Genomic DNA, 24,960 nt, shown 5'->3' with positions numbered 1-24,960 from the left:
TCAGCTTCTGTGTAAAAGTGTATTAATTATATAATGGTATATAATTGTCATGCATTTGTGGCAAATATATAAAATGAATGTGTTGAAGTGAATAAACAATTCATATTTTTATAGATTTGTTTAATTTATACCCTTTTCTCCTGTTTTCCTTCTCAGATCCAGTATCTCCCACATTCAAGGCTGGAATAGTGTTCATCATTGTTGCACTACAGTCAGTTCCTGCAGCCCGTAGCTTCATGGAGGGGTTTCCTGTCCACTGACTCAGCCGGCTGCCTCACTGGACCAGCAGCCATGTCCGCCTGCAGCACCTTTACCGAACACGTGTGGAAACCAGGCGAGTGCAAGAACTGCTTTAAACCCAAGAGTCTGCATTGTCTGGCTCAGAGTAGTGGAGGGAAGCCTCCTTCTGAGCAGAGGTCCTCAACAATTCAGCAACAGAATCCCCCCATTGCTGGGGCTCGAGCAAACACTAATCTTACCATCAACTCCCAGAGGGCTGGCAGTGGGTCTGCCCGCTCAGGACACTTCCGTCCACCGGTGGCTAAGAAGCCAACCATCGCTGTTAGGCCCACTATGATGCTGCCTTGCTCCTCTGGAGGACTGGATTCAGATGGCAACCTGCAACGACCACCAAATGTTATAGAACAGGGCAAAACATCAGCCTTCACGGTCTGGAATCGCAATGGACTGAACTGTAAGAGGCCTGGTGGGCCCAGCAACAACAACGAAGGAGAAGATGGAAGTGAGGAGATTGAAGGTTATGGGCAACTTAGCCCAAGGACCCCTAGTGGAAATAACAACAACAGTGGACTTACAGATGTCCTAAAAGAAATTGCTGGGTTAGGCCCTGGTCCGAGCACCTCATCCTTTTTTGGTTCCAAGGACTTGTTTTGGGGAAGAATCAGTAGTTCATACCAACGGTCATTGGAAAGGGGCCTTCCGGCATCGAGCTGTCTTGCCATGGGAAGCATCAGTTGTGGTGGTGGTGGTGGTGTCACTGCTCAAAAACGGGTATCACTTAGAAATAGCTCTGAGGTCATCAGCACAGAAGGTGGTCGCTTTTGCTACCCCGAGTTTTCCAGTGAAGATGATGAGGAAGAGGATGATGAGGATGAAGAGACTGAAAGGGAGGATGATGAACATGAAAGCTGGGATGAAAGTGATGAAGAGTTACTAGCCATGGAGATCCGTATGCGAGGCCAACCACGATTTTCAATTTTCCGTGCTGCCACAATGTCTCCCGTTCCCTTTGCTGCCGGGAAAAAGTGGAATACTGTGCCCCTTCGCAACCGCTCACTACAGCGGATTTGTGCAGTGGACTATGATGATAGCTATGATGAGATCTTAAATGGATACCCCTCAATGGACTCCAATGGAGCTCTCCTTCCTTATGGGCCCCATGACATGCAAGGCAGTGGTTTCCGATTAAATTCGGAGTCTACCACTTCTCCAGAATCCTCGTCATCGCGACCAGAAGATTCTCGAACAACTTCGAGCAGTGGGAGCAGTGCCCCCTTTATGCTTCGAAATGGCTTGCATTCTCCCACATCTTCGAAGGCACCTGTCGTCTGCACTTCTCCCCCCAAAAAGGAGGCCGTCCATAAAGCACTGAGTCCACTCAAGGTGACTGAAACACACAAGGCTGTCCTGGCCATTCGATTAGAAGAGCAGGATGGCAAAGAAGGCACACCGATGCCCCAGGCCCTTCCAGGGCAACCTGTCACAATCAGTTTCAGTCCCACAGAGGAGCAGGCTAAACCATACCGTATAGTGAATTTGGAGAAATCACTGATCTGTAAGCCTTACACTGTGGTTGACGTGTCAGCATCCATGGCCAACAAAGACGAACAGAATCTCGAATCTTCAAAATCTAAAAACCTGTCAAAGCCTTCCAGCCCTACATCGTTTTGTAGTCCACCTTTAGGTCAGCCCCTGTCTCCAACCTCCCCTCTCTCTCCCTTTTCTCCCGTGATGCCAACATCACCCACATCTGTAGCAATGCCAAGTACCTACCGTAAGAAATCAGGGAACATACGCTACCAAGAAGTGTGGACATCAAGCACAAGTCCTCGCCAAAAGATACCTAGAGTGGATCTAGGGGTTGGGAGTAATCCTTGCCCCTCCGTCCCTACTCAACACTGCAGCCACAAGTCGGCTCCCACTTCTCCCATTGCTGGGCTTTCTTCTTCCCGAACTGTACCTGTGAAATCTTCCAACTTATCAGAGATCAAGTTTAACAGTTTCAATAATGCAGGCATGCCTCCTTTTCCCATTATAATTCGAGATGAACCCGCCTACGCCCGCAGCTCCAAGAATGCTGTTAAGGTACCTATTGTTATCAATCCAAGTGCATATGACAACCTAGCTGTGTACAAGAGCTTCTTGGGACTCAGTGGGGAACTGCCACAGGCAAAAGGGGTAGGTAGTCGGGTAACAAGCCATACCTATGAAGAGATTGGGTCCTCTGAGAGTGTCCAGTCCTCTTCAACAGAGAAAACCATCTCTGGTAGAGGCACATCAGAGAGAGCCTCTTTTGAGGATACAAAAGCTCCACCTGAGGCAGTGTCAAAAGCACCACATTTACATCCTAAAACCACTACAGACTCTAGCACTGTGACAAACACTGTGACAAGCTCCACAGTTGGAGCCCTCTCTCCCACTACATCAGCAAATGCCCCTGCCGTTCTTTCCATTACTGTAAACCTCCCTAAAACCAGCCCTACTGCCAATGCGGTTGCACACAATTGCAGGACAAGTGAAGACGCGACTTGCAGTAAAGATGTCAATACAGACTTAGCTTTGTTCTCTGGGACAGTGGCATGCCATAGGGAGGAGGCCAGTGCTGTGCTTTTACAAATGGTTGCCTCCATCCAGCCTCCACAGTCTCCTCCAGAGTCGCCCTCAATACAAGCCAATAATGTAAGTTCTGAGGAGCTTTACGCCCTCCCACCTGATGCCATGAAGGAGACCCTCACCCGGCCCAAGTCTCTCTTTTCCACAACTGATGGCTGTCTTTCCAAACCCAAGAAGGACACGCCCTCCAAAGTGTTGTCTAAATCCCAGAGTGCCTCTGCTGCTGTCCCACTCTCCAGCCCCCGGTCAGAGCCCAATGCCCCTTTCCCCCCTCCTAGATCTACATCTTCCCCTTATCACGCTTCTAACATCCTCCAGAGGCATTTTGGCAACTGGACCAAGAGTTCTGCCTCCAGTTCTCCTGTACGACCAAGTGAAGGTGAAGCAAGTCCCGGTGGAGAGGGGAGACGTATTTTAGCAGAAAGCTCGAAACCCAAACGCTGGATCTCCTTTAAAAGCTTTTTCCGTCGGCGTAAAGATGAGGATGAGCAGAGAGAGAGGGCGGAGAGAGAGAAGGAAAAAGGCAAGATAGTTGGTCTTGACGGAACAGTCATTCACATGCTTCCACCACCACCCATCCAACAGCATCATTGGTTCACCGAGGCCAAGCCAGAGGATCCCACGCAGAAACCGACCATCATCTTCACCTACAAACCAGAAAGTGGCGGCAGCCCTGGTGACGGAGAAGGAGAACTAAGAGTAGAGGAGTGCAGAGAAAATGCACTGCCGACACCCGACGAGAGCAAGGAATCCGAACCTCTGAGCCCCGGGCGAACATCACCTCATCCCATCAGCAAGGATTTCAGGTAATTTTCCAAGATTGTCCAGAGTTTTAATCTCTCCTGTGATGCTACTGTAGTGAATGATACCCCATGACCTGCAAAGCTTGTAACAGCAGCAAGTCAAAGTTAAAACTGGGGTTTACCATGCAGTTGTTAATATGTTTAACATGAATGGGGTTTCAGATTTTCATCAGAATACTGTGGAGGAAAAAATAGAACGCTACTAAACTATACACCTGTTGCAGAGGGCTACCAGATAATCCCAAACCAATGATTAACACGGGCATGGTGGATATGCCCCTTTTGTAATTAGTAAGGGTTAATGAAGATCAGAAATTGCATCTTATTATGCACATGGGCATAAAGTGTATATATAAGACCTGGAAGATTGTGGCCCTTAGACAGTTATGCATCTATTTAAAAAAAGAAAAAAAGATTTGTATGAGGTAAATAAAACTTTGAGCTGTTATAAAATGAATATTGCTTTTACATTTAAATATGTCTTTGTCTTTTAAGGCCTGTAGTGGAATTCTTGGTAATCCGTCAAATTCCACGCATGCTCTTCCTGCATCACCTCTCACAGTTCTAATGAATGATTTAACATGCAATGCTCGTGTTGCCGTTACCCACATGCATTCCCTTCAGAGCACTCATGGCATCCAGCGTATAATTAGGATGCTCAACCTTTGCCAGCTGCTCCTCCAAAGTACCAGGGATGCTTCTCCCCCTATCATACAGATCGCTCATCACAGATTCTTGAGGGGTTTGATCTTAATTTGGCATGTCTGCTCGCCCATTTTCCCGGCCAACTGCATGGGCCGTACAGCCTATGTGGTCTCTTCCGTAATGCCATCTATTACCTGAACAGCATGCGCTGTGCTCAGCAGTTCTCCCGTCAGAATGGGACCTCACAGTGTGCTACAACTCATCCAACAGCAGTCGGATCAACCTTTAGCTGTAGATGGCATATTCCCTTTAGCTCCTCAAATTACATCAAAGCCTGACTCTCTCTCACACACACACACACACACACACACACACACACACACACACACACACACACACACACACACACACACACGGTAACTCTCAGCAATCGGTCTACTTGGCAGTGTCGTTGCTGTATTCTTGCATAAGAATTATTTGTCTTTGACCTGCTGTTGCCCTTCGTGTTAATTTCTTGGGGTAAGTTTCCTGCGGTGTGACTAATGGTGCCAGATAACGATAACCCAGATGTGCCGGATGCACTTTATTTTTCTGTCCTAAATTATAAGCGTGTTTCTACTGAACATGACTTGTTTTTGCCTAAGAAATGAAGATATGCTCAAAGATAGCAATCAGTCAAGTTAATGCTGCGGTGGCCAGAGAAAAACCGTCATTCATCAGGAAAGTGTCGTAAAAGAATTTGAAGTACTAATCATTGTTTTAGCACAATATCTACAAGCCTAATGTTGGTTAACAGCAGAAAAATACATTTGAACTTTAGATACCATGCACATGATTTGATCATGAATCGTGTGACTCGTCCTGATGGCACAATCAGTTTGGTTAGAAATAGTAATTTCCTACGATGCTAAATTTCACCACACCTGTGTCCTGTATTTCCAGTGTGTGTAACATTCTACAAATGCATGTGTTTCCCACTCAAAGAAATACAAATATATGATGCAAACTGACTAATTAAAAGTCGTGACTGGGCAGCAAGCACAAAAAGAAAAGGTTCTTTTGTCAGAAGAAAGTCCTTTAGTGTGAGAAAGTAGGCTGCTCTTAACTGAAGTACTACCTCGTCCTGTGGTGTCGTGTTGGTTTCTGAGTGGAAAAGACACATTCCCAATCATTTTGTAATCAACATCGAACTAACTTTGGTGTATTTTGGGCTATGTAATGGCAGAGTGTCATTTAGCTCCCAGTGCGTTTCACAAAATGCATCCCACAGCCACTGATTAGCTGCAACAGCATCACGCCTACGCAGAGTTTAGCTCATGAACAACTAGTTCAGATGCTCTTGTTCATCTTCTCACCTGATCCGTCCCATTTTGACTTCCACCTTCTGCTGTCTGCTCTTTTTTTTCTGCCCCCCATATATTATCCATGTATTCTGACGTGTTTTCAAGTGGGTTGGCTTGCCACCGCCGCTGTCTCCGCTTGGTGTAACTTTTGCTCCTCTTCCATGCCACATTTCTCTCCTTTGAGCCCGGAGCACTGTGAACTCTTTAATATTTCTCTCCTCCATCCCGTCAAGAACTCGTCCCCATTCTGTCTCCTTTGCAGCTTCCCTGCTTTTTCTCCGCTCCTAAAGTTTCAGCACTACTCATCGAGTTCCGGTCTCCTCTCATACTTTATAACAAGTGGAATCAAGTATGCGCTGCTTTTTCTATTAATATGGGATGTCTCGGTAGTGCCATGCCAGAACTGGGTATATGATTGTGTAGGGATGGTTTTAGGGAGAACCCAGGCAAATTGTGTTCTCACTCGCTTCCCACAGAGGATGACGGATTACTCGAATTAAAATAAATTATACTTTTTTTATTTTGTGCCTGCATCCTTGAGTGATGTCAGCAGTGAAGATGAACTAATGCAATATTCCTCAAACTAAATATGTCTCCTATTTATAAGCAATTAGGACTGAACAAAACACCAAACAGCTGTTTGCAATAAAAACATGAATTCACTTATATTTGATACGGCCAACAACATTAGGATTAGTTTCTGCAGTATTCTACACAGCACATTCACATACTGTGCAGCCATTATAATATAAGTCAATGTAAAATCACACCTTTAAAGCAGCTCAACTTTGGTCTAGTGTGCCTTATTTTCTTCACACTGTGACCCTGCCGTTTACAGCCTTCACTATGAACTTGTCAATGATTAACTCATTTGATCATTTGCTGCATTGGCAGTTGGTGTTACTTACCTGTCTATTTGATGTTTATCTCTGGTATTGGCACATACTTTTTTGAGTTGACCCATAAACAAAAAATAGCTAAACCTCTCCCTTGGTGCGTAGGCTTCCTGCGGTGGTGTGGAAGAAGATGTGATGAAAAAAAAAAATCAAAGCCTGAGGATGTATTTGTCAAGACTGTATTTATGTCTCCCTCCAGTTTTAAAGAAGGTTGTATTTTTACTGGTGCTTTAAAGTCTTTTTGGAGAAAAAAATGTGTTTAGAAAAGCTGTTTCTAAAATTAGCTATCCATTAGTTGATCCTTGCTGTTGAAAATATGTCACCATAACGCATTTTTAGTCCCACTTGCTTGCCCTAATATTGCACCTATAATGCAAATGTATTGAGTACTACATAAAATGACTTGGGTCAGTGGTTTCATGTCACAAACAGGTCCCACGGGTCATTCTACATTTACATTTTTTGATTGGCAAATGAAGAGTTAACAATGTTCTTTTTGACTGGAAGCCATTTTATTGGCTCACGGTGGGCGTGCTCTGCAGCACTAACACACATTACCTTAGGCAGGTAAACGCATTCAGGGAGGGAGACGAGGAAAGAACACATGCGAGGAAAATACTTTTGGATTCTTCGCAACTCTCCGTCCTGCAGCTCCAGCTCCACCTAGAATGTGAATCCACCTTTGCCTTGTATTCAAGGGGTCCAGATGGGAAGCTGTGTGAGCCAGTATAGTGGGTAAGACCTGAATGCCCTTTTCTTTCATGCTCTTCTGGGATTAGCTGTGGCCATCCAGGCCATGTGAAGTCCTATTGACTCAGTAGGGAGGAGAGTTTTTTTTGAGATTATGTGAAGCGGGTTGTGGATCAGAGATTGTTCATTACTCCCAACAGAGGTCTGTGAAACAGTGACATGCACTGGGGCAGCTTCACACTGTCTGAACAAGTCAGATCCTGACAGTGAAACGTGTTGCAGCCATAAAGGTATTTATAGTTTCAAGGGCCTCTCGCGGTGTGGATCCACACTGGATGTTTTGTTCAAACAGGATTATGTTCTGAGAATTGTCTTCTTTGTGATTTAATGCTCTTTTGTGTAGTTTTGTAGACTGTAATCTATTAATAGTTGGGTTTTCAGTAGGATTTGTATTACTTGTACCCTTGTGTACGATGCAGTACGTCCAGTTAGCTAAAAGCACAACCATGTTATATCATCTATTCTTGGAGACACTCTTGGGAAAAATAAAAGAGGAAACATGTACAAGTTAGACGACTAGCAGATTTATTTTATTATATCACACTGTAGATATATGCTGTTTCATTTGCAATTTTACTCCTTCGTTACGCCTCCATCTTTGCACAGTTTACTCACTCTTTGGCTTCCAGTCGGCTCGCAGCAGCATGAACTGTCTGCTGTTGGCAAGTGCAAAAGTAATGCACTGTGGCAACTCAGAGGCTATTGATCGGCCCTCCTTAAAAGAGACACAGAGGGCTTTTAGTCTACAAAGACGGATCATAAACATGTCAGATCTGGCGTTCTCCTCAGACACATAGCTGCGAGGTAGAGACAGACACATGGGCGGTCCAGTGCTCTTTTTGGGTGCTCAATCGTCTATCATGCCAAGTTAAAAAATATTGCAAACACATTTTCATATGAAATGTTTGTCTCCAAAATGGCAGGTTAATAGCAATTGCACAAATTCTGATTATCTTCCATTATATTTAGAGGACAAAATGAAGATATTAGATTTATCCAAGCTTAATCTTGGAACTTAAACCCTCCAAAATCTGTATTCCAAGTCCAACTGTGTCAAGTTTCCTCACTTGGTTTTACACTCCTTGTGACTTTTTACTGTAAAAACAAGTTTCCTTCAGGCCCAAAACACTGAATTGGATGTTGTCTCCTGAGCTGTACTTCTTCTGGACTTTTTGCACATGATCACATACATCATTAGTCATATTAACAATATGTGTAATGACAATTCCAGTCAAAGGAAGTGACACATCTGGGTCAGGCTAATACAAACTTTACTGCCAACCTGCCCCACCCATTACGGCACATGAAACCAGCTCTGTGAACTTTGTGTGAATAAAAAAAGTATTATTCAGCATTAAAACTCAAAACGTCAGTGCCAGAACAGTAAACCATATGCCACCACGACAACATCTGACATTCGGAGCAGATGGCAGGGCCAGCCACTTGCTGAAGAGCTCGGTGGCAGGTGCTTTGTGCATCACAACCGGGGGTTCAAATCTACTGTAGTTTAGTTTAGAATGTCCCCCAACCCGGGTGGTCACGACCCAGGTGGCCCGAGGATGTAATTTCTCACTCGGGTCACATTGAAAGGCCACGGCTGAGCTGTTATCAGATCAGAGGAGTAACCAGGTTGCTTTGAGTGTCTTATTCACTGTGATCAGAATGGCAGTCTGCTCACAGACGGCTCTCCACGAAACACCAGCTGTTGAGGTTTACTCGGCGTAGAGCAGCAGGACACGGATACCCAGGTGACTCTGGGGGGGAAACTACAAAATCTGATTGTTAACTTTAATTAAAAGCAAAGGCTTAGTTGAACAAAATGTGACTTTTCTGTGCAGCTGCAGTCGTTCTCTACTCTTTGCTTCATCCAGTTTTCATAATATATTAGTTTGCATTCTGCATAGCAAATTGTCAGCGTTATTGCATGTTCGGTGTAACTTATGTGATGAAGGTTGTATAGAAAGTTGACATAATGCTGTTTGTTACTGAGCAGCTCTTGAAAAGTCAATGTTTGTGTTCATATCTCCTATACTAATTTACGGGATGAAAGCATATCAGCTTGTTCATCAAATAATGACATGATGATGCAAAAAGAAAGTTTCATATTAACCATCATCTACAAACACTTGGGTCCATATTTGACAGAGAAGACTTGCTACATTTGAAAGGGCCGTTGCTGTCAATTATTTCTTCCAAAAAGAGTTTTAGCTGTGTTCAAAAAAAACTTCACGCCACCTTTAAATTCAAACTGGCGACCGTTTCAGACACGTCAGAAACATTTTACTGGCAGCGCGGTGACACGGCCCCGTGTGCATTGTGGTCCCGGCACTTCCTGGCGGGGAAGTTAGTGTGCAGATCGTCTGTAGGACTCGCCTCGCTGGAGGCGACGAGCTACAGTACGGGACACGTCTCGTCGCAGCATCCCCAGGGCTCTCACACCGTGATTGGAGTTACTGTGCAATGTCAAACTCTCTCAGTCGTAACGCGCCCTGAGTAACTGTAAGACATGACCTGGATTTCTAGGGCTCACAGCTCAGCCAAATCGGTGTCAGTACAATATGAAGTATACGACCACCCTTATAGGGAACTATATATATTCATCCCTGCTGTACGAGCAGCGTTAGAAAGCAACAAATCATAAAGACGACAGGCGTGTTTCATGATGCCGCACTCCTTCCTGCTCACATGGATTTCTTGAGGTTACAGTTTACATCAATGTGACTGCACTTTAAATCATCAGTCATCAGTCAGCAGACAAGGAGAACCATTTTTCTTTTTTCTTCTTCTTTTTCTTAATATCCTTTAGTCTATCTTGTAAGCTTCAGAATGCCTCGATTCACTTTTACAGCTTTGTTCAGTATCCGGTTTTCCTTTCTTTCTTTAAAGACAGCTAATAATGCCATTTTAAGTCTGTCACGTTATCATCACGCCTTTTGATCAATCTGCAGCGGTAGATGACATTCATCTCACCTCCATTTAAACACCTCAAGTCATCGACACCCGCCGTCACAAAGGGATCTTCAAAACATTATCGCACACCCCATCGTGACCTGCTTTGCCGCTTTCTCACGCTCTTCCCCTCAGGCGACGTATGTGTAGTTGAATATAAAACACAGCGGGCTTCAAGGGCCTCCCACTTCCAACCGTGCCCGCTCTAATTCATCACTTGCCGAGAAGAAAGGAGCGAGCTGACGAAGCGACGCGGACAGCGATTGCCCAGATTAAAAAAAGGCATTGTTTTATGTGTTTTCTTCATATCCTGTGATGTTAGATACGATTATCCGTGATAGACAAAATGAAAGATGACAGACCGAAGCCCTGATCAATAGCAGCTTGTTTATTACTATAAACACTCGTGTCTCAGCAAGAGTTCGCTATTATCATCCCGTTCCTTTTATGACTTGTTTTGCAGATATTTTACATGCAGAATTAAACCTCATCACCAACAGAATCATGAACCGACTCAAAGCAGTGGGGGAAATATTATCGTAGATTACGTAACAAAGGGAGAAAAGAAACGAAACAAATTTAATCGGACTGTTAACTGAGCCAGTATTTCACTTTTTTTCCATAACTATTAAGAGCCATGTTTCCCTCTCTGTCATCCGCAGCCAGGTACCAGGGAGTGCCAGCAATGCCAGGGATCGGGAGCTGCCCAGTGTCGCCTCCCTGCCTGCCAAAGTGAATCTGGGGCTGGCGCTCGGGGACGGGGATGTCGGCCACGCCAGCCAGGTCGCCACACCAGCCTCGGCCAGCGAGGCCAGCGCCAGCCTCGGAGAGCCAGAGGAGGACGGGAATCACTCCCATCACTCCCACTCTCCCGCCTCCAGCCACTGCAGCGCCACGTACACCAACCTGGGTAAGAACGCCGCATGCACGCAAGAGGTCTTAAACATTTGCGTCATGAAAGCTCAAAGCATTTACACGGAACATAAAACCAGCAAGTGGTGATGCCACAAAGTCTGCAAGCTTTTTATTGTTCAAATTGATTTTCTGCGAATCCACTCACCACAAAGTGACAGTACACTAAAGCTGCCACGACTTTATGCGTGAATTGATTTTCACAGAGATTGTATGTTGTGTACGTTTCCTTCCACGAACGACACCGTTATTTACGGCTCTCTTGCAGTTAAAAATATACTTCAATGAAAAAGGTGAAGAGACACATGCAAATAAGCTGCTGATGGTGCGCCACAATAAAGAAATACATAAATAAAGGTCTGCAAATGGTATATTTTTCCAATTTGCATCTGCTTTTTGATTTGTATGGAACGGAATTTCAGAAAACGTAACACAGAGCATCAACTACGTCTCTGTGCGGAGGTTTTGTCGAGCATTGTTCTCACGGTAACTGGAGTCAGTGGATGGATATTACCAGAATCTGTCAGTCCTCCGTATCTTCAGTTCACAAAAGTTTCACTTTCCTTCAGCGTCAGCACACCTCCTCATGTGACAAGTCATAATGTATTCCATGTTAAAACAGCTGGAGCTCTACATCTTGACACATCTTGTCACATGAATGCAGCTCGTGACTTGGAATGTGGAATAACAATAATAATGTTATTTCAGCTAGAAGTGGAATATTTTTACCCTGAGGTTGTGGGGCTGCTTGTTGGACCCGGACCAAATCTCTTTAGCGTCACTTGCTTCTTTTTTTGGGACGTGCGTACAGAGTAACCCTCATGCCGCCATCTACAACCTACTCTTTGTTATATTCTCTGGCTTATTGCCTTTGTCTCTTTCTATTGTTTCTGGGGAAAAATATTTGAGATGATTGATGCTTGGGCTGCACTAATAACTACATTACAATAATATGAATTGCACGACTGACCACAGACCTGCTATTAGTGTCATAAAAGCTTTTACCCTGATATCTGAGACTAATTATTATAACGTCTTTGTTCTCTAAATATTCCTAATTGTCTAATCTGACCCGTCAATGTTCAAGGCCACTTTGCTCTTTTACCCTCTTTTGTCTTCAGCTGCCACGAAAGCACTCCAAAAAGTGATCTTTAATGAAATAAATATGCTCTCATTTGCAAACATTTTACAGTAAAGTCGTACAAATTGAAATTTCGTAAATATACAGGCAAGTTGTGTTCAAAATAATTTTCTCGTCTGTCTACAATAACATGCTTCATATTGTAAACTACAAATTACGACCTTTGTGATACACCTGAACGCACCTCGCATTGAAACCATCGGTGGTCGCTGTCAATGAGAAGGCGATCGCATTCAGACTTCACATTTTGCACTTGCACTGACTTCAATCTATGTTCACTATATTTCGTTATCTTTACCCCAAAAAATTATTGAATTACTTCACCTTTCAGCCCTGTGGTCCTTTGCATGGTCCTTTTATTTGTCTTATAGCTTGGAGCTCTTCGGTCATAGCTTTATATTGATCAATATTCATTGTGTTTATTACTAGTTCAATATTTTTGGTCGATGTGTTATTTGTAACATGGTTATATGGAAAAAAAGTGTTTAATGTAAAACATTTAGGATGTAAACAGCAAACATGGCCACACAATGTGATATTGCTTAGTGTATCTAGAAGAATTGTATCATAGGTATTGCATTTTAGCATAATTTCATCATATCTATATGCATATACCCTTTGCAGGTGCACCCAGCACCCCAAAAGACATACATTCTCACAGCATACTGTACTGCGGTCTCATTCTCAGTGCTTCTGATGTTCTACATGGACACGATGAGCTGCTTCTAACAATCTTTTGGTTTTTGAAGAACAGTGTTTCGAGTGGTTAAAAATAAAGATTTGGCAGAGAGACGGCAGTGCGCAGATATTGTTTCTGTCTTTTTGAAAGCAATGCATCCAAATGGCAAGAGAGACCAAAAAATGTTTTGCTTAATTCCTTTAGATGTTTTGTCTCAGCTGCTCGTGACAATAGACATAGCCACAGAAAATGTATATATCAAATAACAAGTAGGCCCAAATCTACTCTGTGGTTTATAGTACTACTGCGGTCCTCAACTTTACATTCTTCAAATGGTGGAGAGCGACGAGCACAGTAGGACCGTTTGCTTTTGCAGCAACAAGAGGAGGAAGAGGAAGAGGAGGAAGAGGAGTAGGAGGAAAAGTAGGCACAGATGTCAAACATGGCCTGGCACTTAAAACATGAAGCTCTCTCTGTGTGTGGGAAAGGATCTAGCTGTGATCAAGTGGTGTGTGTGAGAGGAAACACAAAGTGGCAGGGAGTGTTTTTTTGTGAGCATTACTTCAGTGTGTTCTGTTTGCTTGGATGGCTGTGTGAGGTTAAAGTGTGTGTGTGTGTGTGTGGGGGGGGGGGGGTGTATTACTTTCTTTCTTGTCAAGGGATTCATCAGAGATGAAGTGTTTGTTTTATATGTCGATGTTGCACTTTTTACGTGTGTGTGTGTGTGTGTTTTCTGTGTTTTGTGTGTGTATTTGTGAAGCTCTGACTGCACACTAATGTGTTAAAAGCTCCCTGGATGACGCATGATGAGCTGCCTGCAGCCTAATTTTACTCTTCTACATGCTGCTAATGAGGAGCGAGGCTGGTGTGTGTGTGTGTGTGTGTGTGCGTGTGTGTGTGTCTGCCTGCCTGCATTCAAACATCGCACAGTAACATAACACGGTACAGTGTGATGTCTGCTTGTGGTTTCCACTTCTATCTCGTCTACGTTACTTGTCAGAATTGCAGAAATAGAAGTGATTTTCTCTCTCTCTCTCTCTCTCTCTCTTTCTCTCTCTCTCTCTCTCTCTCTCTCTCTCTCTCTCTGCTGTCCACTTGCGGCTCCAGTAATACCGTCTGTGCACTCATTTTAGTGGAGAACCACCTTCACTTGTCTCTTTCACTGGCTATGTATCCAGTGCATTATATATATACACACACACACACACACACACACACACACACACACACACACACACACACGCACACACACACTCTCTTGTGTTTTAATCAGAGCATCAGGCAGTAGGAGGCAGAGCACTCGGTGAGAAGTCTCCAGTATTGGTGGGAGCTCTGAGCCTGCCTTGTTGGCACCGGGGGCTCCGCACACACACACACACACACACACACACACACACACACACACACACACACACACACACACACACACTCCTGTTGATGAAGCAAAACGTTTCACTCTGCCTCCCCGCGCTGCCGCTGCACCTCAAACTTTGACTCATTAGTGGATTTGAGGTAGGCTTGTTTTTTTCTCGTCTCTCAGTATTCATGTCTTTGACCGCCTGTGCCTCGTGTTTCTCTCTACTGTGCCTCCTCCTTCTCACCCCCTTGCCTCTTTGTGTTTCCTTTCCTCGGTCACTTCTCTCACTGGTCCCCCTCGAGCCACCCTCTCCTCTGCTCTCGCTTCATTCCTCCCCTCTGCTCCTCTTCATTCTCACCACTTCCCTCCATCGTTTTATTGGAGCGTGACGGCTAAACTGTGATCACTCTGCTACGGCAACAAGTTCCTTCATCTCCTTGCAAACAAATGTTGGTGAATGCTGGTCTCTGGAGTTGTGAATGGATTGCCTTAATGTGGCGTTTTCAATAGTATTTGATGTATAATTCACACATCAATGCATTTTTATTTCACTCAATGAAGAGATTCTGAACCATTTCTGAATCGTATGCTTTAAAGCATAAATCCAATCCGGTCAGATAATGTGTGACGCCTCTGAATTTGCATGTTGGCACCCAGATTTATGTTGAGGAAATAGAAAGCAGGAGCAAAAGAGCTGTTTCGGACACATGAGGCTCTGTGTTTGAGACGAGAGGAATATGCAATTATCTTTTTTTTAAATCCGGAACAGATTTTGGAGGGATTGGGACTCTGCTGTTTTATCTCCTGGAGATGAACGCGGGTCAAACACAGTTTAGTTGAACAGCAGTGTGTTTTTGAATTATAGCAAAATAACGTTGCACCATTTTTCTAAAATACTTATTTTTTGGATTAATTTTTACCATACGTCGACCACACATCAACTGTCATCCGTTGCCGTTTGTTTGTAATTTATATATTAATATGAGTACATCATTTCCATTGCCATCTTTTTCAATTTATTTTGACATTCCAATTTTGCCTTTTTTTTTTTTTAACAAGAAATGAATCAACCCCCAAAAAGATTATTGATAAATAGCACCCCTGATTTCATTAAGTTGTTTGTTGTAAGGTGATATATTCACCCATATGGGGTTTTAATCAGTCCATGCAGGTTATGACATCATCACATTTACAGTATTCCTGTGCATTATGAATATAAAAAGTATTCTTGATTTTGACGACCGCAGACTCTTATGTAATGTAGTTAAATCACAGCCACATCGCTGCAACAGAAGATCTCCACGACTGGACGAGGGAGGCTGGTGTTTTCTTGGATGGATTACTGCAGATTGGTGGAGGAGCACATTAAATATAGCCTTCCCCGTTCCAGGGAGGATTACCAAGACTCATTTACTTCATCCTGACGGCTCTTTCTGAAGGCTTCTTTTGCTTTCTTAATACGATGGCAGTGTGTGGCACACGTGAGGACTCGCATCACTCGTGTGGTTTCACCAGAACTGATCAGTTTCGCAGAGGGAGCGGGTTTGCTCCAGCAGAGGCCTTCACCGCGGGGGACGGGAATAGAGATGTGACTTTAAAAGACATCTCAAATCACTAAGCAGCCTCTCATCCGCGCAGCAGGTCTTGTGACCTTGTGCGCCCATTCAGTTAAAATTTCCGGCTCTTTCATTCCCATCATGCAAGGGAGTCCAATCAACCCCTCAACGCCCGATTCCCTCCCGCCGCCATCCCAGAGAAATAAGGTCAACTGAAGCCAGTGATAAAAGTGCTCTCCATGCTGCCTCTTTAAGCCTCGCTGCACAGCCCAACGGCAGATTGAGTCGGGCAGCTGGATGGTTGGTGGCTACGACTTGTGCCCAGCTGTCCTGCTCTCTGGCTTGAGTCTTCCTCGGGGCCACCAGCTCTCCTCATGTGCCGCAGCACACAACCTCGTGTCAGCCGCTCGTCTTGGTGAAGGGCAGCGAGCCAGTGAGCGGCTGGAAGCGGCATGTGGGAGAAACGGGAAGCTCGTATAACAGAGGAGAGAGTGTGAAATGATTTGTGGTTCAGGTGTCATTCATATCCTTTTCCACTTTTGTGGAAGTTGCACTCAATAAATCACATTTGATGCTTTCTTTTTTTTTTCATGTTTTCAGTTATACAAATCTCATTTATCCAGGCATGACCTTTTAAAGTCCTGAAACATTGGCAAACACGTTTATACAATGAAGGATTTTCTGGCCACAGGAAAAAAAAAAGTAAAATCCAAAGCCATCATTTAAACGGTGGGTAAGTGGGTAATGCTTGGAAAAATGAAAACCCAACTTTTGCATCATAATATGTAATTATGAGGTGATCGTGTAAAAACTCAATCTGCAATGAAGTATGTGTAGCTTTAACATAAATACAGTGGAGTAAAAAGTCCAATATTACCTTCTGAAAAGTAAAAATACTTATGTAAAATGCTGAATTAAATGAACTTTCTAATGTCATATTATGTATTGTTATTATTCTCATACCCACTGTATGTTTTTCTTTCCCTCAGGTCAATCCAGAGCCAACATGATCCCACTGAAACAGCCGCGAAACATCAAAGCATCCAACGATACCTTGTCCTCCATCGACCTGGACGGCCTTGCAGACCAGCCAGCCCCTCAGGCCACACCCCCGCCACTACCTAAGAAGTCGGTGCCTCGCTCCAGCACCGAGCCCAGCCTGGCATGCAAAGAGTCAGTCCAGGGAGGCCTGAGACCTCGGGCTGAGGCTAGACCTGGGGGCACCAACCTGAGCGTGGCCAACCCGATCTACGACCTCGACTCCACCTGGGAGACGGCCAGTCAAGATTCCTCTCTCAGCTCCGAGCCTCACCGGGTCCAGGACCACGAGAGCGGCGACTCCTTGGAGAGGTCGGCGGCCGCCAACAAGGGCCGCCCGGCTAACAGCGTGTCCTCTGCGCCACCTCAACCTCCGTCGGCATCGGCCACGACCGGCAGAGAGAGGAGGGCCTACCCGAGCACAGAGTCTCTGGCCGGAAGGGGCCGGACGACGGGTCGAGGCGGCGGCGCTGCTGCTGCTGCTGCCGCTGCTGCTGCTGCTGCCGGAGGCGCCAAACCCCATAGACCTGCTCTGTACCGGGGGTTGGACAGCTGGGATGAGGTGGTGGGGAGGATCCGCGGGCTCCACACGGACACGCTGCGGAAACTGGCAACAAAGTGCGAGGACCGCTTCATGGCGGGTCAGAAGGATCACCTGGGATTCGGCACCGACAGCTGGTCCCACTTCAGGCTGACCACTGGGAAACCCTGCTGCGAGGCGGGGGACGCTGTGTACTACACCGCCTCCTACGCCAAGGACCCACTGGTCAACTACGCCATCAAGGTGAGATGTCTGGCTCTGCTTGTGAAGCTTTCAGATTGACGACTTCCATTGTCATGCACAGTGCTGCTCTGTTAATCTTAAAACATGCTGCGTCTAGCCTCAGGGCCCAGGGAGATGTAAAGTCCATAAAGTTGAAGGAAATGTAACTATATTCAGACTATATTCAAGTTCAATTTAATGAACGCATCATGGTGCACCTTTTAAGTTTGTGTGTCTGGTGTCTAGAAAACTTGAAACTTATTTAATTCAAATGAAATAAATGCGATAACTTGATGAAATGATTTGTCGATCTGGAGTAAATTAACAATTTAATAGTAGATGAAGTAACTATTTTTGAAATTATTTGTAATCATTGCAGAGGTTGCTTTTTTCTATTTTTATACATTTCTCAACGGAATATCTTTGGGTTTCAAAATGTTAGTTGGACAAAGTAAGACGTATACAGATGTCACCTGAGGCTCTATGAAAATGTATGTTTTTCTTTCTTTTTTTACTTCTTCTTTTACATTTCATAGGTCTAATCAAGGAAATAATTAGCAGATTAATCAGCCATGAAAATAATTGTTAGTTGCAGCCCCAATGCAGATAAAAAATTATTGTATTCCTCAAATTGTTATTGAGAGAAACTAATTAGGTTCAAATAATGTCTTAATGTTGTTCACTTTATGTGAAGTAATGCTATATGTCATTAATTGCATTGAATTGCAAGTAATTCAAACTTTGTATGACCCTGAAACTTCTTAGTTTGCCCCAGTTTTTTACTACATGATAGACTAAAACAAGTAATTTATTCTTTTATTTGCAACAAATGGCTACTTTTCAGCATCTTATTTGTTTGAATTCCTTTGTATTCATTCTTTTGTTTGTTTTTTGGAGTCCTTGCTCTTCTTCCCCTCAGCATAGAGATGGATTTTAAGATCAATATGAAGTCTGGTGGTTGCCGTCCGTCCTTGCAGTAGATTTATTAAATCCTTTGAATTTTTGTTTCTTTGTGTTCAGGAATCTCCTCCCACTTCTTTACCCGAAGTGGAGGAAAGAGGTTTGTGCTGAAATATTGGCACTGAAACTTTAAACCCTCCGGGCCCGACCTGGTGCAATAAAACCTGTCTGTCTTTCATTTAATTGCTTGAGGGTAGCAATTTTGTGTGTGTGTGTGTGTGCGTGTGCGTGTGCCTGTGTGTGGGGGCAGAGCTCTCCGGAAGAGTTCTAAAGCTAAATACAAAGCAGATATGGATGATGGTTGCATTATTCACATGATATGAAACTCTCTGCGCTCCGCAGCACTTCAGAGCGGTTTGCCCTCATATTAGCTGCAGACTTTCAAGAGAACATCTTGTTTTGTGTGTGTCTTTCATGACGCTCACCCATAAATAAAGCATCCAGGAGCAGCAGAACACAAACGGACTCGAGCTTCCCAATTAAACATAACAACTCGCCATTTTAATGTGGCCCAGTTGTGCTACTGCCGTCCTTAACCCCGTAAAATGTGGTTGTTCCTCCTGCAAATGAGATTTCACATGGCGTGATATTTTTAACGCGGTGCTAATTATTCATAATCCACCTTTCGCATGTCTGTGTGAATTACGGACTCTCAGGGGAATTCAGAGAGCGAGTCGGTGCGCTTCAAAGCTTTCTGAACCGTCAGCATTAAGGAATCAAGAGGGAGCAATAAACAACATTGTCCGTTAACCTGGAGCTTTGTGTTAGAAATAACCAAGGCTGCTTACGAAATATGGATCTTAACAGTGAAAAGTCTACAAATATGTTCTTGAGGAATGACCAGGATGCAGCTCAGAGTCTCAGAGACAACATGTCTCAACAAAGATCCAGTGAACACACACACACACACACACACACACACACACACACACACACACACACACACACACTCCTAAAGCGTTACACGGTGCATTTGAAAGGAAGTGCTTCTTCAGCCCACATCGCAAATTAATAAACCGTACACAAATTATGTCAAAGAGACCACCGAGGTTAAAGTCGCCCTTAACAGAAATAAAATAGTGAAATGATTGAGGTAGTATTTTTTTTTTTTGCTGATTATACAAATGATGGAATGCATTTAATAACGCTAAACTTTATTATGTAAGGAGAAAGAAAGTCAGTTGTACAAAAACTTTTTAATTAGTTTGCACAAAATACATTGTGCATAGTAAAACATGTCAAATGTTATAACGCTGTCAGAATATTCTTGCGTTAACCATCTACTTTTCAACATCAAAATTCAGAAAAAGAGAATTACTTCTCATCCTTTGCATGATTGCATGAGACAACACTCAGTTTTCTGTATCAACAAAAACAAAATGCGGTGCAGAATACTGATGAAATCAGACAAATGATGTCATCCTTAACAATACATGAAACAGGAAATGATGCTTCCTAACATTACACCTGCTGCGACTTCATTTAGTTTGCCCTCACTTCCTAAGATTAAACTCAAATCCTTTTATTTATTGAAATGTTTAGATTTAATGCGAAACGTTAAAAGAATATCTCGGTTATCTGCCGTGACTTCTTCCCCCGGCGCTGGTATTTTGGTGAACGTCGACGGAGGCCGACCCGATCCTTCTCTCGTCTGTGCTGCGATCAAAGTGTCGAAAGACGGAGATCTGCGGAGGCTCTCGCTCTCGCTGCTGTCGCTGGCATCCTGACGTCTGTGTCGTTAGCAGAGAGTTCTGAAAACACAACACGTCTTTGATCTCCGACTTCTCCTTTGTTCTCTGCTCAAACGGGTTATTTCTTTCCTGGTGTTGCGTAAGATTGCCGGCAATTTCTGTTTATTTAATGTCTTTAAAATGTATAGCGGTCTCTTAATATCATTTTCTACAAGTAATTGGCTGACTAAAGGTTACAGTCATCAGCTTTCATCATCTCGAAGTTAATGATATTTTAAAGCATTTTATAGGAGAAGGCTGGCATTTTTACAGATTTGCTTTTAGATTAGATGAGAAAACTTTATTAATCCCCAGTGGGGAAATTAATTTGTCACCAAAATGCATACAGACAACAAGAGACAATGTGCACAGCAGACAAGGAACACATTACAAGGAACAAACAACACCAGCAAATGCCATATGAAACACGACAGACACCAGAAAGATGCTAAATTAAACCTTAAACCTACCTTTGAGCACGACTTTTAACACCTAGCTCTGATAAAGTATACACTCTAGCTCTGATAAAGTATACACCATAGCTCTGATAAAGTATACACTCTAGCTCTGATGAAGTATACACCATAGCTCTGATAAAGTATACACTCTAGCTCTGATAAAGTATACACTCTAGCTCTGATAAAGTATACACTCTAGCTCTGATAAAGTATACACTCTAGCTCTGATAAAGTATACACTCTAGCTCTGATGAAGTATACACCATAGCTCTGATAAAGTATACACCATAGCTCTGATAAAGTATACACCATAGCTCTGATGAAGTATACACCATAGCTCTGATGAAGTATACACCATAGCTCTGATAAAGTATACACCATAGCTCTGATAAAGTATACACTCTAGCTCTGATAAAGTATACACCATAGCTCTGATGAAGTATACACCATAGCTCTGATGAAGTATACACTCTAGCTCTGATAAAGTATACACTCTAGCTCTGATAAAGTATACACCATAGCTCTGATAAAGTATACACTCTAGCTCTGATAAAGTATACACCATAGCTCTGATGAAGTATACACCATAGCTCTGATGAAGTATACACCATAGCTCTGATAAAGTATACACCATAGCTCTGATAAAGTATACACCATAGCTCTGATAAAGTATACACTCTAGCCCTGATAAAGTATACACTCTAGCTCTGATGAAGTATACACCATAGCTCTGATAAAGTATACACCATAGCTCTGATAAAGTATACACTCTAGCTCTGATAAAGTATACACTCTAGCTCTGATAAAGTCAAACATAAAATCTCAAATATAAAGTAAAGAACATGTTTTTGATTTGAGTCATTCCCTAGAGCAGCTGGTCTTGTTCTTTTTGAGCAAACGTTACTCAGAGAGGAGTAAATAATTGTTGGGGATCATTTTTAGCCGCGCATTAATACACATTTGGTGACAATTTCTAGCAGCAGGGCGGTGTATGTGAGATTGACTCAAATTAAAGCGCAGGGCCCATCTTCATATTAATATAGATAAATGAAACAGCGTGGTTCATTAGTGCAGTTTGAATGGTTCTTGTACAACAATGGAGCTATCTGTTACACAGAGGAATAAGATATATCGGGCTTTTACGCAGGCAATACTTCATTAGTCGGGTCTATTGTCAATTCGCAAATAGCTTCATCATAAAAAGAAAAGTAATTCCATATTGTCTTCCTCATCTCCAGATCTGTCGGAGCAAAGTGAAGGAGACCCAGCAGCAGTTCTTCCACAGCCTTGCCGTGAGACAGAGCCTGGCCGTGCACTTCAACATTCAGCAAGACTGTGGGCACTTCCTGGCCGACGTCCCTGCCCGCCTGCTGCCCTGGGAAGAGGAAGAGGGCGAGAAGGAGGAAGAGGAGGATGTAGATGGGCAGAAAGAGATTAAGACTGAAGCCCAGGAGACGGACTCCAAGGCGCCGAGCGGTAAACTGGATGAAACCCCGACGGCAGGCCACATGAACACCGTCGGCCGCTTGAGGAGCCGCGTGGTGGTCATCACTCGCGAGGTGCCGTTCCAGACGGTGGCCGACTTCGTCCGAGAAGGCGTGGCGCGGCACACTCACAACCCGGAGCTGTACGAGCGGCAGGTGTGTCTCCTGCTGCTGCAGCTGTGCTCCGGCCTGGAGCACATGAAGCCGTACCACGTGACCCACTGCGACCTGCGGCTGGAAAACCTGCTGCTGGTCCACTGCCAACCTGGCAGCCCCTGGAATCTGGACATTCTCGAGCCCAACAACAACAGCGGCGGCGTTGGCGCCGGAGGTTCCGGGGCAACCTCCGCCAGTGCCGCCACAGCCGCCGCCAACACCACCTGCCCCGCCCGGCTCATCATCAGCAACTTCTCTCAAGCGAAGCAGAAGAGCGCCCTCATGGCCGCCGACCCCGGGACGCTGCGTGACCAGTCGCGCCTGGCGCCCGAGATTGTCACGGCGACGCAGTACCGCAAGTGCGACGAGTTCCAGACCGGGATTCTCATCTACGAGACGCTGCACCGGCCCAACCCCTTCGAGGAGACGCCGGAGCTGAAGGAGCGGGAGTACACCTGGGCCGACCTGCCGCCGCTGCCCGCCAGGTCGCTCTACTCGCAGGGTCTGCAGCAGCTGGCCCGGTTGCTGCTCACCGTCAACCCCTCTGAGAGGATCCGCATGTCCGAGGCGCGGGCCTGCCTGCAGTGCCTGCTCTGGGGCCCCCGGGAGGACCTGTTCCAGGCGCTGGGCTGCAGCAGCACGGGCCCCATGTCGGGGGCCACGGCCAGCCAGCGCGAGGCCACGCTCCAGAACTGGCTGGACCTGAAGCGGACGCTGATGATGATCAAGTTCGCCGAGCGCTCGCTGGACGCGGCTTGCGGCGTGAGCCTGGAGGACTGGCTGTGCTGCCAGTATCTGGCGTTCGCCACCACGGACACGCTGAGCCGGGTGGTGCACATCCTGCAGCAGCCGCAGCCGCACCCACCGGCCCAGAACCAGAACCAGAGCCAGCCGGCGCACGCGGCACCGAGCCAGACTCAAACGCACCAAACGCACGCCCTCCACCTGTCTCAGTCACAGCCGCTCTGAGTTCCCCTCCGGCCAGCTGTTACTATGGCAACATATCCCCCCCACACCCCGCCCATCCCTGTGTGGTCCCTCTTGACGCTAATCGTGTGATGTAAGCTAATAGTCAGCGTTGTTGCTGCTGCAGCCACAGGGCTTCACCTAAAACTCAGCAGCTGGCTGTGCAGACGTCTGTTTTCTTCATGAACCGACCGAGAGGCCGCGTTCCCGTCATAGAGGCTGGGATTCGTGATCGGGGCTTTTCTTTTCTTCAGCAGTCATTAGCAACATCAGGACGGTTCAGAGTCCAGCCAATGAAGTCCAAGACAAACGGAAACATTACGGCACGTTAAAGTCATTTTTTGGCTCATGGCCGGACGTCTCTTCGTTGTTCACTTCATCTGTTTGTTTGTTTTTCAGCTGGTCACATCTCATGTGTTTCAACACTCCACCAGATTTAAAATGTTCATGTTTTGTTTTTGTTTTTTTGCAGCTAAATTCTGCAAGACTGCAGCGTTGTGATATCCACAGACTAGATGTATAGTTTGCATGTCTCCAAGATGTATTCGAGGCACCGTCAAATAAAAAAACATTTTCGATTTTCTTTTTTTGGGGGGGGCGTTACACATCAATATAAAAAAACAAAAAAAAAGTTTGATTCCCTTAGATTTTCAAGAGAAAAGTTGAAAAAGGAAACTTGAGAAAGAAATGGAGATTTAACTCAGAGTTGTGATTGAAGCAACAATTAATTCATAAAAAGATACAGATTAGAAATATGTAAAGATGAAGGGAGGTCATTTGAAATGAAGGGAACGAGGGAGAAACAGAAAGTCCAAAAGAAACGTTCTATCCATTGATGGATTTGTCTTTGAAGAGAGTGAGATTTTTATTTTAGACAAAAGTGAAATATGTTTGACCACTGAAGCCAAAGATCTGCCACAAATTGTCCACTTAGGCAGCTAGAGAATCTTTTTTTTTGTTTACCAGAAATGTGTGTTATAGTTTATTACATGACATGATGACATGGTTACAGTAACTAGATCTGTAGTTACTCCCAGAGGCTGAGACTCAGATCAAAACAGTGAAACGTCCCTCTTTATGTTTTCAAATTCAGAAGCAACAAAAGTTCCCCCTCAAACGCTGTCGTTTCATCCCATACGTTACACTTTGAGCGAGGTAGGCGACGAGCACTGAGATAGTTTTCAGAGGTTTTTAGACGCGTTGAAGGTCAAATGGGACACAACTGCCCCGGCTGTTGGTTTGGTTTTCTGTGGGAGTATGTGCAATTAATATCGCTATTTGTTCTACCCTTTTGGAGGTAGTGGCGTATGAAAATGTGTTTTGCAGTCTTTTACTAATCCTCTCTTCTGTTAGTTTCGTGGCACATAAACTGATTCTTTTCAGTTCGACTCTGCAAATTAGGAAAACAGTTCGGCGTAAAGACCCTCTCACAGTGGAGGGAAGGGATGGGATGGGGGGAGGGGGGGTTCAGGGACTGCAAAAAGAGTCGTGTAAAAGAGTTGTTTTTCGTCAAGTTGTGTT

At 44.6% G+C, this 24,960-nt stretch overlaps 1 protein-coding gene across 1 annotated transcript; it reads left to right on the top strand.

Annotated features, from left to right (window-relative positions):
- Nucleotides 1–291: 291 nt before the first annotated feature.
- peak1 (pseudopodium-enriched atypical kinase 1) lies at nt 292–23,442 on the top strand (the record flags this gene model as incomplete). The annotated part of the gene is made up of 4 exons (XM_079223482.1): nt 292–3,659; nt 10,902–11,149; nt 16,874–17,706; nt 22,072–23,442. The coding sequence occupies 4 exons, from the start codon at nt 292–294 to the stop codon at nt 23,440–23,442; spliced, it is 5,820 nt and encodes a 1,939-aa protein (XP_079079608.1).
- Between the last annotated feature and the right edge of the window lie 1,518 nt (nt 23,443–24,960).

This window comes from Taurulus bubalis, assembly GCF_910589615.1.
Source record: "Taurulus bubalis genome assembly, chromosome: 9".
NCBI lineage: Eukaryota > Metazoa > Chordata > Actinopteri > Perciformes > Cottidae > Taurulus > Taurulus bubalis.
Note: the sequence above shows the minus strand (reverse complement) of the source record. Positions and strands in the feature narration are given on the sequence as shown.